The 12,991-nt window shown below is 42.0% G+C and overlaps 1 protein-coding gene across 2 annotated transcripts; it reads right to left on the bottom strand.

Moving 5' to 3' along the window:
* Window positions 1–10,738: 10,738 nt before the first annotated feature.
* LOC126392196 (zinc finger protein Xfin-like) lies at window positions 10,739–12,169 on the bottom strand. Of its 2 annotated transcripts, none has more exons than XM_050047487.1 (2): window positions 11,720–12,169; window positions 10,739–11,640 (listed from the first exon to the last, which is right to left on the bottom strand). In XM_050047487.1, the coding sequence occupies exons 1-2, from the start codon at window positions 11,880–11,882 to the stop codon at window positions 10,955–10,957; spliced, it is 849 nt and encodes a 282-aa protein (XP_049903444.1). In that variant the 5' UTR covers window positions 11,883–12,169; the 3' UTR covers window positions 10,739–10,954. The 2 variants fall into 2 exon arrangements, with proteins under 2 accessions (XP_049903444.1, XP_049903445.1); XM_050047488.1 differs by having other exon boundaries at window positions 10,739–11,616; window positions 11,720–12,144.
* Between the last annotated feature and the right edge of the window lie 822 nt (window positions 12,170–12,991).

Below are 12,991 nucleotides of genomic sequence, written 5' to 3'. Positions count from 1 at the left end.
GCACAGTAAAAATGAAAAGAGGAGAAAAAAAAAATATAAAGAGAGAAATGAAGAGGAGAAAGAGAGGAGGAGCTGCGAGAGTGTGATTTACTGCTGAAGGCTCAGGGCTGTGTGTGTTCTCACCGTGTCCGGCTGGAGGAATCTCCTTCAAACGGACACGGATCACTGAAGACGGCCTTCATGTTGCAAGACAGAATCACTGCTGGCTCACAGATTTGGGAGACATGTAGATCAGGGCTAAACAAACTTTACAGTATTCATATTTTATCATAGTGATGCTCTTTTTAAATAGTCCTACATGGCTCTCCAGATGCCTAAAATCTACATCCCTCTTCTTTATTTATGGAATTAAAGCTCCTCATACTGATGTGACATTGATTGATGGTCTTATCTGTACGAACCGTCTCAGTCAGGAGGTGTGATATTGGATATATAGACTGTATAGGGCACACTTGTGAGTTGGTATGTAGGTTGTGTGTCATTAAAAGTCACCTTGAATAAGTGTGTCAACATAATGTAAAGTATCCTCTAGCAGGACAAATCTGATTTTCCCCTCTGGTGACATCACATCTGGGGGATATTCTTAGCACTTCATCAGTCCTCTCTCAGGGTGGATAAGGATGTTGTGAAAGCTGTGGATGAAAGACTTTGTTTGAACGCTGCATTTCACTTCATATAAGCCTGGTTTTATTACCATAGCCTCTTTTAGCGATTTAGCTTATTATTAGCAGCAAGTTGTTTTCAAATCTAGGACAATTATTTGCAAAAATATTCTTATTCTTTCATATTGGCCTACTTTTAGTTCCACATATGAACAGTTTAGTGCATCAGGATAATGCACAATGTCAGGTCAATTTTATATCGCAGGACTTCTAAGTGCATCCCTGCAGTTTATGAAATTCTCTGAAATTAACTATGTCATGGATGGATTACTGAACAGGCCTACTGGTCACTGGCCCAGGGCCCCAAAGTGTCAGTGACAGACCACAAAAAGACATAAAACAACTGCAAGGAGACACAAAACAACCACAAAAAGACACAAAAGAACTGCAAGGAGACACAAAATGACCACAAAGAGACACAATTCAACTGCAAGGAGACACAACATGACCACAAACAGAAATAACAACTACGAGGAGACACAAAATGACTACAAAAAGACACAAAACAACTACAAAAAGACACAAAATGACTACAAGGAGACACAAAATGACTACAAAAAGACACAAAACAACTACAAAAAGACACAAAACAACTACAAGGAGACACATAATGACTACAAAAAGACACAAAACTACTGTGAGGAGACACAAAATAACCACAAAAAGACACAAAACAACTGTGAGGAGACACAAAATGACCACAAAAAGACACAAAACAACTACAAAGAGACACAAAACAACTGCAAGGAGACACAAAATGACCACAAACAGAAATAACAACAACGACTACAAAAAGACACAAAACAACTACAAGGAGACACATAATGACTACAAAAAGACACAAAACAACTGTGAGGAGACACAAAATGACTATAAAAAGACACCAAACAACTGCAAGGAGACACCAAATGACTACAAAAAGACACGAAACAACTGCAAGGAGACACAAAATGACTACAAAAAGACACCAAACAACTGCAAGTAGACAAAATATGACTACAAAAAGACACCAAACAACTACAAAAAGACACAAAATGACTACAAGNAAAAGACACTAAACAACTGCAAGGAGACACAAAATGACTACAAAAAGACACCAAACAACTGCAAGTAGACAAAATATGACTACAAAAAGACACCAAACAACTACAAAAAGACACAAAATGACTACAAGGAGACACAAANAACTGCAAGGAGACACAAAACTACTATAAAGACACAAAATTATGTCGAGAGACCTAAAAGACACACAAATAACACAAAAGGAGACACAAAGTGATTCAAAGACACACAAAACTACTGAAGAAAGACACAAAATTACCCCATAAGGACATACAACAACCACAAAGAGACACAAAACCACAAAAAAGTCTGTGTCCTCCTCTGTAGGAGAAATGGTGGGGCCCTTTGCATGTCTGTGCCCAGGGGCCCACTGTCTCATTATCCATTTATGACTGTACTGTCACTGATGTGGTTGCAGCAAGACTGCAAATACAACAAATGATTTGCCAACGCTTTTTATTCTACATGTGATACCAATTTGTGTGGATTAAAAAAAACAAAGCCACAGATCAACACCCTTCTTTTTATGATTCTGATGATTAAAGTCGCACATGCTCATCTAATCACAGTTTGTATGTACATTATGTAGAGCAGGCCAGGGACCCCTTGGCTGAAAAAGAGCCTGCTGCATATATTGTATAAATTTGAGTTACCTATTAAACTGGGCCAACAGTGACGTGTAGGGCGGCCTAATGTGTCATGTATAAACATACTATTTTATGGTGCATGCAATACTAAGCTATTAAAGTAAAATTATTGGAATGTTCATATATTTATACATCATGTTTGTTTCTGAGGACCCATCCACCAGCCCTCCCACCCACCCTACTTGGACTTCCACCGCCTTAACTTTGGTTCTTGTTCCCCCTGATGCCACCAGGTGTCGTTTAATTATAACAGTGAGCGGCCGCGTATCATGCCGACATTAAAGGACGTCTTTTTTTTCATTGGTGTCTGATGCTGCAAGTAATTGCCCAATCACTGGCTTTCAACGACTTCGGAGTTTGACTGGGTTGGGGTAACAGCCAAGCAGCTACGACTGAGGCTAAAATATGAAGCCAACACAAAAGTGCCAAAAATTGCAGTTCCACTAATGGCCACTTGAGGCTGGCTGTAGTTTACCACAGAAACAAATGTTTACAGCCTGGTACAAAAAAAGTTCTCATCTCTTTAGCTACTTTTCCCCGTCTTGACAACTATATGGGGTAAAATTTGTATATAACTTGTTAACATTTCATCAAGGCTTAAAGTAAAGTAACTTAAAGTGGCTACTTTGAGTGACAGGCTACAGATAGTGTCCTCGGCATCTCAGTCAGATCCACCCCTCGCTCCTCCACAGCTCCAGCCTGTTGCCCGAATACAATCACTCTTGGCTGCAAAAAACCAAGATGGCGACAACTGAAATGCCGAACTCAAGGCTTCAAAATGGTCCACAAATCAATGGCTAACGTTATGGTAGCTATGTCCATTATTTTTACAGTCTATGGTAACAGCCTATCATGAATGTTGTGTACTGTAAACTTTTTTTATGAATAGGCCAATTTATCTTTGCTAATAATACGTTAGCTTAATGTTAATGTGACCCTTAGGGGGTCTTCAGAGTTACTGCCCCTCTGCAGTAACTCTGAAGACCCCCTAAGGGTCACGGACTGTTGAAAACCCAGAATATTAGGGAATCAATTGCTTAATTACAACTCAAGAAGAGGTCACGCCAAAGTCATGCAAGCACCCAAATAAACAATTGTTCCAAATTAATCAAGAGTAAAATGAAAATATGAGGTTGGTTCTACACACAATGGAATCCAACTGAGTCATTCTCCACAGAAAATATTCATACAGACACTCTGGCAAAAAGTTAAAAATTTGACACCAACTTCCAAGTGTTACCACAGACTTTGTCACTGTCATAGATCTTATGTTTGGGTTTGATGCTTGCACAGCATACCTTTCACAAACAGTGACTAATTTGGTTCAGTCCCTGTCCCACAGCTCCCTCCAGCAAAAATATCTTCCTTTCTGCACTTTCCTTTTTCATTCAAGCTCTGTTTTGCCCGAGAGGGACAGTTTTAACACACCTTGCTGTGTCTTCCAGCTATCTTATTTGCTCCACTGCTATCTCTCTCCTCCTGCAGGAGCTGTCATACTTCATAAAGTTTATCTAATGACCACTGCTAACTCTTTATTGTGCCTGTCCACTGTCCCTCTGCCTGAGCGCTGACTGTGGCTGCTACTCTGCTTCTCTCGTGGTCCATTTTATGCCACTACACTCCTGTTAGGACTTCAGACTGTCAGCTCCAATTGTACTGCTGCAATCTTAAATCAGAGCTCCTGTTTGTCTCATTAAACTAGAGACAGAATTATTTTTCCCGTGCTCACTGTGATCAATGAAACCTCGGCTTGAGCATCATCTCATTCATCTGCAGGAGCACCATCTCAGCCAGCAGCAACAGTCAACCTGCAAAGTGGCACAAGTGCTGCCTGAGAACAGGGTCTGTTGCCATTTTCACCTCCTCTCACCCGTACAATCAATCTCTCCTGACCTCTTGCTCACTCCACTCCAGCCTGGAGGAGATGATCCCGCAGGATCGTCTTGAGGCACTGCTGAGCATTTTTTAAGTGGTTGTAGACAACATGCGGGTGACCAGAGCTCTCTGCCTGCTTCTGCTACACACTAGGGCAGTGCTGCTCGCCGCTCAGCATCTTCAACATCTCAGCAACCAGCTGCCAGATTAAAACTGGTTAGACCTGAAAATGGAGAGCATTTACTGTCAACTCCAATTATCTCAGCTGGTATCCCACAGTCAAAACAGTCCATGATTTGATCAACAAAATGGAAAGTGGTGGTGCTGCGGGTCTAGAAGAGGTCTGTGAGGATCCTGGTTGCACATGTGTCCACATACAACAGTCACAGTGTTTGTTTCACCATCTATCCTGTGTGAAAGATCCCACTTTAAATTCATTTGCCCTTTTATTGTCCCTTGTAAGTTTTTCTTGTCTTGTCTGGGCATCCAATAAACAAAGTAAGCTAGGCTAGTCTTTCCAACGTACTACCTTGTGTATTTTTTTACTTCACATTTCTGTTCCACCACCCGATACATGAAGAGGCACCAGTCATCCATGACGTTAAATGGGTATAGGTAGGTGTAGAAATGCATAGGTGTTTATAGTGGGAAATGTTATTGCTGGGGAGTAATGACCAAACACTCTGTGGGCTACAAGTACACCCCAATATTCAGAGAGTATCAAACTGTCCTCCACAAGGATTTCTTGGTGTAGTGGTTAGCTCTTTGTGTGGAGTTTGCATGTTCTCCCCATCTCAGCGTTGGTTTTCTCCGGGTAGTCCAGCTTCCTCCCACAGTCCAAAGACATGCAGGTTAACTGGTGACTCTAAATTGCCCGTAGGTGTGAATGTGAGCATGAATGGTTGTCTATGTCTATCTGTTAACCCTGCGATAGTCTGGAGACCTGTCCAGGGTGTACCCCACCTCTCGCCCAATGTCAGCTAGGATAGGCTCCAACCCCCCCGTGACCCTCAGCAGGATAAATGGTTACAGAAAATGAATGAAAGATGTATTGAGTCTGACTAAAATGGTTACGAAAAAGATCATTTTTCCACCTCAGAAACATAGCTAAGGTACTACTATTTCTAAATGAAAAAGATGCCGAGAAATTGATTCATGCCTTCAAACTCTCTATGTGGTTTTGCCCTCTGAAAGTCAAAGATTCGAATAGTCAGTCGGAGACCCTTAAATCTACTGAGATTCTTTATATCAAACAGTTTATTTCTTTATTTAGCTATTCATGTTCTGTCAGTGTGCAGTGTACCTCTGTGGATGTTTAGGTCCCCAGATTTAGCTACTACATCTTCCATAACTAGAAAAAGAACAGACGAAATCTTGCGTGTGAATCTGCTTTTCACTGGTTACGTCCATACCAAAATCTTGTTCCCATTAATCATTTCAGGTCAGTATGTTTATAGTGTCTGTGAAGCCATGTGTTGATATTTTTCAAATAGTTTTCAAATTCAGAATCACATAACAGAAATAAGAGAGCTGGGTTGTAAAGTGTTCTCTCTAAAAGAAATGGAAAACAGTAGAGTGTTGGCAGAACAAAACTCCATTACTGTGAGGAGCCTTACTTGTGGCAAAGCTGTTGGGCCAAACACGATGTTGGGATGGAGCTGTTGGACATGAAATATTTATGACATAGGACATATATTTTGATAGCATGGTGTGCTGCTGGATTTGTGCTGAGGTTGACAGTAACACACAGAAGTGGGAAGAAGCAGTGTGATGCTGATATATATTTATTCACAGTGGGTGCAAACGAGCACCATTTAATTCAAATAGTTTGAAGTGAACGGTAGCAGCTGGGGGATTCAAGCAATCACAAGGTCAAGATCTGACATGAGTGTTGCATTACACCCAAGCACCGCAGGATGTTTTGATACATTTATGGAATATGATATGATAAATTCAATCAATCACGCAGGTTTGTTGTTACCAGTCATGGGTGTGTTAGGATAATGATGAACAAATGAAAAAATCTGAACAAAAACATTTTATTGAGAATGGTGTCAGGTTGTACAGATCATATGTATATATTAACAAATAAAGAAATTAATATGAAGATAAATTGAACATAATATTAGATCAGGTAGGACATGATGTCAAGCTCAGCTCACATCCCACCTACATCAGCTGGTCTCAAACAGCCCAGTCAACTGATGGAGCAGCGGATTGATAGAATGGAGTCAACTGATAGATCACATGATTCCTTTTTATGCAACCAATTGGCATATCTCATTCAGGGCGCCCTATTTAAACTGCTTTGTCCTGCCTACTGTTGCTGCTTCCTCTGCAAGCCACTTTGCAACCCGCCTCCACCCCAGCTCCTCCTTTGCAAGCCACTTTGCAACCCGCCTCCACCCCAGCTCCTCCTTTTCATGCTGTGCCTGACTTATCAGCGTTATTTCTGTTTGTCATTGATGCTGCTCTGTTCTGTTCCCAGAGGGTCTTTGCTGCTGCTCTCTATGCCTTAGGCTTTCCATGTAGGTGCATGGAAGGGCAGAGAGGTGTGCTCTCTCTGCCTTTGGCTTTCCTCATTTGCATGTGGAAGGGCAGAGAGGTGTGCTCTCTCTGCCTTAGGCTTTACATGTAGGCGTATGGAAGGGCAGGGAGGTTTGCTCTTTCTGCTTCTGGCTTTCCTTATTTGCACGTGGAAGGGCAGAGAGGTGTGCTCTCCCTGCCTTATGAGGCTTTCTCTGCCGTAGTTCTTTGCCGTCGTGCGCGCCTTCCACCGCCCCATCACCACCTAGTCTTACCGGATTCATCAGCCTCATACGCCTCAGAGTCAGCAGCCACCACCACCACCAGTGTCTGGATTCCATTTGGGGATTTATCCTGCTGCCACTCACAAGTCCCTCGATCACAAAATATCTCCCTCTGGTGTCCAAGCGCCAAAGACTTCTGTTAAATCTTAATCAGCACAAATCATCAGTCAATTTGTACACTTATATTCTGTATTTAATATTATCTGTACTTCACTCTCCTGTCTCTCCCGATTGAAATGGCTTTCCACGCAGCCGCATGGAAGGGCAGAGAGGTGGGCTCTCTTCACCTCATGCTCTTCACCTCAGGAGTAGTGACAACACCAATCAGCCACATATTCACATTAGAGTTGTTTTTACCCTTCCACAACATCAGCAAGCATTTCTTCACTGACATAAGGAAAAAGTTGATACAAAACAGCAAAGTGAACCCCCAATTCAAGCAAACTTTACTTCTTTCAAATGATGGTAGGATGTTTTCAGTAAATATATGTGTTTCCTCAGATACCTGAAACATTTGTACCCGTTTAAAAGGAACAAAGAGCGAGGGAGCCCTTTGGCCACACAGCTAATAGGAAGCACATTGCTCTTTTTGGAGATTCAGTGTAAGACTCCGGTATTTTGTGAGACAGTCTGCAAACAGCCGAGAAGAGGAACACTGGGTTGTAGACTTACACAATAAGGTAATTTCCACTGTAGGGACACTTAAGTAGTCGCACCTGTAAGTGTTGAAATATCTCCATACAGCCTGAAGAGAAATCTGTGTAGCACCACAGTCTTTTGGGTTTAACCACATGATCTGAAACACCAGCGCATAATTTATCTTTATTTTAATCCATATTTTCAATTTCAAAGAGATTTTGTGTCACCGTTTTAATTGCCTACTCTGCACACTTGTAGTAAGTGGTTTACAGCACAGAGCACCTGAGAGCTCTCTGTCTCTCTCTCCAGTAAGTGAGCGCACCCTGAAATAATAGTGCAGTTCAACAAGATGTTCTACAACACTGTGAGACATGAATGAAGTGTAGGCACCGGCCACTCAGCACAGTCATTATCAGCATTTCAAGTATCTTTTTTTTTTCTAATCAAGCGAGCTAACATGTGAAAGAAGGATGAATGAATGAACTGAAAAAGACTGTTGAGATTTTCTGTATTGGCTCCTTGAACCACAATGAACTCTGCACCTCTTCACTTAAACTTTAATACTTTAAAGACTTGTATAAACTGTGACACAAAACACTGAACTCCACCACCACTGCTGCTGCATATGTATATACACACTCTGTGAGTCACAGCTCCACGCGTTACGAATCCCAATTTCACCCATGAATGTAAGTAATGGCTTCATAATGACAGTAAATACAGGGGGCAGAGGGGGGACGTCCTGTCTAATTTCACCCTGAGGTTGGAAGACAGATAAGATGTACTCTGTGGAAGTGGACTGACTGTGTGTTTGTGTGTGAACCACAGAAACATCCCGAGTTTAGATCTGTGCTGAAAACACTGCAGTAGTCAAATGTGTGTGGACACACAAACATTAGGCCCCTGAACACCTCATCCCAAAACCACTGGCTTTAATATACTGCTAAACAGAGGGCAAGTCACTCTTTGGCAAGTCACAAGTAAGTCTCAAGTCTTTTCACTCACGTCCCAAGTCAAGACTGACAAGTCCTGAGTCAAGTCCTGCAGTCAAGACTTACAAGTCCTGAGTCAAGTCCTAAGTCAAGACATACAAGTCTTGCGTCAAGTGCCAAGTCAAGACTGACAAGTCTTGAGTCAAGTCAAGACAGACAAGTCCTGAGTCATATTCTACGTCAAAACTTACAAGTCCTGGGTCAAGTGCCAAGTCAAGACTGACAAGTCCTGAGTCAGGTTCCAGGCCAAGACAGGTAAGTCCTGAGTCAAGACTTACAAGTCCTGAGTCATATTCCACGTCAAAACTTACAAGTCCTGGGTCAAGTGCCAAGTCAAGACAGACAAGTCCTGAGTCATATTCTGTGTCAAAACTTACAAGTCCTGAGTCAAGTTCCAGGTCAGCACTGACAAGTCCTGAGTCAAGTCCTAAGTCAAGACATACAAGTCTTGAGTCAAGTGTCAAGTCAAGACTGACAAGTCCTGAGTCATATTCTACGTCAAAACTTACAAGTCCTGGGTCAAGTGTCAAGTCAGGACTGACAAGTCCTGAGTCAAGTCCTGAGTCAAGACTGACAATTCCTGAGTCAAGTCCTGAATCAAGACTTAAAAGTCCTGAGTCAAGTCCTAAGTCAAGACATACAAGTCTTGTATCAAGTCAAAACAGACAAGTCCTGAGTCATATTCTACGTCAAAACTTACAAGTCCTGAGTCAAGTGCCAAGTCAAGACAGACAAGTCCTGAGTCATATTCCATGTCAAAACTTACAAGTCCTGAGTCAAGTTCCAGGTCAGCACTGACAAGTCCTGAGTCAAGTCCTAAGTCAAGACATACAAGTCTTGAGTCAAGTGTCAAGTCAAGACTGACAAGTCCTGAGTCATATTCTACGTCAAAACTTACAAGTCCTGGGTCAAGTGCCAAGTCAAGACTGACAAGTCCTGAGTCAGGTTCCAGGCCAAGACAGGTAAGTCCTGAATCAAGTTCCAGGTCAGCACTGACAAGTCCTGAGTTAAGTCCCAAGTCAAGACAGACAAGTCCTGAGTCTTCATGATTCTTTCCTGCAGCTTGATTGGATGCTGTCAGATTGGTTGAAACAAATTGGATCTGGAGGATTCAGTATCAACATTCTGGGAATAAATACTGTTAATGTTAGTTGATTCAGGAAATGAAGGGAACCGAATTGATTCTTGGTTTACATTGTAGATAATAATCATTGGGCTTGGTGGAAGGTATCAAGCACTTTTGATTTAAAACGCTCAAGTCCAGATCAGGTCATGAGTCACTGGTCTAAAGTCCAAGTCAAGCTGCAAGTCTTTTTTGTGGTTTTTTTTTCTAAAGCCATCAAATTTGTGACTCAAGTCTGACTGTCACAGCTTCCACACGCCTAAAAAAAGGTTTTCCACAAGACTTTTGGAACCTGGTCACAGTGATTTGTTCCCATTCAGCCATAAGAGTCACAGTCTGTGTTCAACTTCATCCCAAAGGTGCTGGATGGGGTTAAGATCGGTCAAGTTCTTCCACAACACGAAGAGAAGAGCATTTCTTTGTGGATCTAACTTTAACCCAGACTGTTTCTATAAAGTTGTAATATATAATAATACACCATCATATATGTATTTATTATATTTTGTATTAATAATCTGATCTGTTAAGTAACTGTTAAATAAATGTAGTGCAGTAAAAAGATGTAGCAGGGCAGAAAAATAAAGTATCAGAAAATGGAAATACTCGAGTAAAGTACAAATACCTCAAATTGTGAAGTACGTCACTTCAGTAAATGTACTTAGATGCTTTCTATCGATGGGAATAAGGGCCTATTCTATGAATATTTTGACTAAGAAGAAGTCTAAGAAGTCTAGTGACTGAGAGTACTGTCAGTTCCCAGAACAGAAGTACACAGTACATTAGGGGAGTCTGCATGCTGCCAGATACTGAAGATTGATATGGAATTGTGAATGAAATGCTGTTACTGCCACCTACTGGAGAGCTGCGCAACTTTCCTGTCTTATGTTCCTGCAGCAGAAAGCAGAATACATTAAGCAATACCAAGCCAGAGTATGTACATTTTATTCTGTAAGAATACATTTACGTTAATGTATTTATAAAACGCTGTGTCTGCGAATGTATTTTTACATTTGCACATAATTTACTGGCTTACAAGTCTTGATGAGGTCCATGCACAACATGACAGACATTACATTCGGTATTCAGGTGTTTTAATCATAGATGACTAACGTATGGTGACAACATCTATTGGACAGTAGTGTTTTCACTGAGAGTCAGGCAAACTGTCTCTCTTATGCACACTTCTCATGTGCCTGCCAAGAGACTCCATCCACTTGAAGGATTTGCCACAGTAATTACAGACAAAGTGTTTCCCTTCAGTGTGTATAGTCTGGTGTCTGTTCAGAGCGCTGGTTGTGATAAAAGTCTTCCTGCATATCTCACATCTGTAAGGCCTCTCCCCTGTGTGTGTCCTGATGTGAGCAGCCAGGTGGGAGCAGTTACTGAAACGCTTCTCGCACACAGAGCAGCAGTAGGGTTTGTCCTTGCTCTCCTCGCCGTGGTTGTTGTGGTAAGGGTGGAAGTGTAAGGTGGGGTCCTGCAGGCTGTTTTTCAGGCTGGAAGGAGACGAGATGAAGTCTTTGATGTCTGACTCGAGGCTTTCGAGCTGCTCTGCATTGTGAGCCATCCAGAAGTCCCTGTGGCTCTTCAGCTGCTGCTCCTTCTTCACCTCTGAGGGCTCTGGGTGCTCCTGCTCCATGCTGCTGCCCTCATCCTCCTCCTCACAGTGATGGGACTCAGGAGGCTCCACTGCAGGGACAGACTGGTGGTGCTGAGGAGGAGGAGGAGGAGGAGGAGGAGGGTGGTGGTGGTGGTGATGGGTGAGCTGCTGCATCTGAGCTCCGAGGCTTCTGTCCAACAAAGGCTCTGGGTGGAAGACAAATAATAACACTACAATCATGCTATTTATCTTACAAATAACGCAAAGCTGCCTGAGGTTATGATGCATTCAGGTTCCATTCAAACCAACCTGACTTGAGAAGCTTCAGCTGCATCCTCAGACGACTGATTTCTACATCTTTTGAGCGAGATATCTCCTCTTTGTACTCGGCTATTGTCTTCTCCACAGCTCCAAATATCTCCTCCGCCGCAGCTGTCAGTCTCTCGCTGAGGAAAGCTTTCAGTGACTGCATCTTCTGACGTTTAGAATGAAAATTAACAGCTTTCGGTTGCGCTGGGAGACGTATTGTACGAGTCACTGAACGTCACGCTTCGCTTGTAAACACGGACATGAGACTGAGCAACGCAAAGTGGTCAATGTGGCTCACTACTGCCCCCTGCTGGACCGGGGTGCAAAGGTAGGACACCAGGCTGCAGAGGAGGGCATGGACAAAATATAAAGAACACCTTATGACATCATGCACATGACAGAGCTGGAAGAAATACTCAGATGCTGCTACAGATGCTGAAATTGCAGTGCAGGAGCAGCTCCAAAAATGTGTCAGGTTTCCTTTAAAAGTAAAAGAACATAGATACTTATCATAAAACATAAGAAAAGATGCAAAGGACAAAAACCAATAAATAAATAAATAAATTAAATTAAATATAATGAATATTTTCCTTAAATATATATACAGAGAGGATGTACTACAACTAAACCTCAGGGACATTTTGACTTACAAACATATGTTAATGAACACACCAATGGATGAGAAATGATCAAAGTTGGGAAAGAAAAACAAGATGTTCAGCATCAACCCCCACCTCTGTATGGTTGTCAATTTTTGTCATTTATATGAATATGAAAGACTATTTAACAAAATCAGTATACAAGTTGAAGTTAAAGTTGGTCCAGGATAATTTGCAAATCCAGAGAGGGCAGAATGTCAATAAGGGGACCCCATTTTGTTGCTACTTTAAAGGGAAATTTCCTCATTTTATGACAGGAAGCATACAGTCTTAGCATTCAGTCTCTTGTTGAATTGAATTACATCATATTCGATAAGTATTCTTGTTATTCTATCTTTCCTACTGTACACACTGTACAGCCCTGGGGTCACTGCAAGTGTGTCAGTCTTGTGGTAAAGACACTGGTGCAAGTAACTGTTTGGTTAACGCTCAGTGTTTGCTGACATGCAGATTGTGAAAGAAATCCAACATGAATTTTTTTAACCCCAACCTGAGCTGAACTTAACTGCTCCAGAGAGTGGCAGATGCTTTGGTCTGGGTCCAGTACAGTTAAAGTGTGTGTATCAGAGAGTGATAAATACTGTAGTAAGTGTTAGGGGACATGTTCTCTGTG

This window comes from Epinephelus moara, chromosome 6 (genome assembly GCF_006386435.1).
Source record: "Epinephelus moara isolate mb chromosome 6, YSFRI_EMoa_1.0, whole genome shotgun sequence".
NCBI classification, from domain to species: Eukaryota; Metazoa; Chordata; class Actinopteri; order Perciformes; family Serranidae; genus Epinephelus; species Epinephelus moara.
This window is presented reverse-complemented; position numbering and strand designations above follow the sequence as displayed.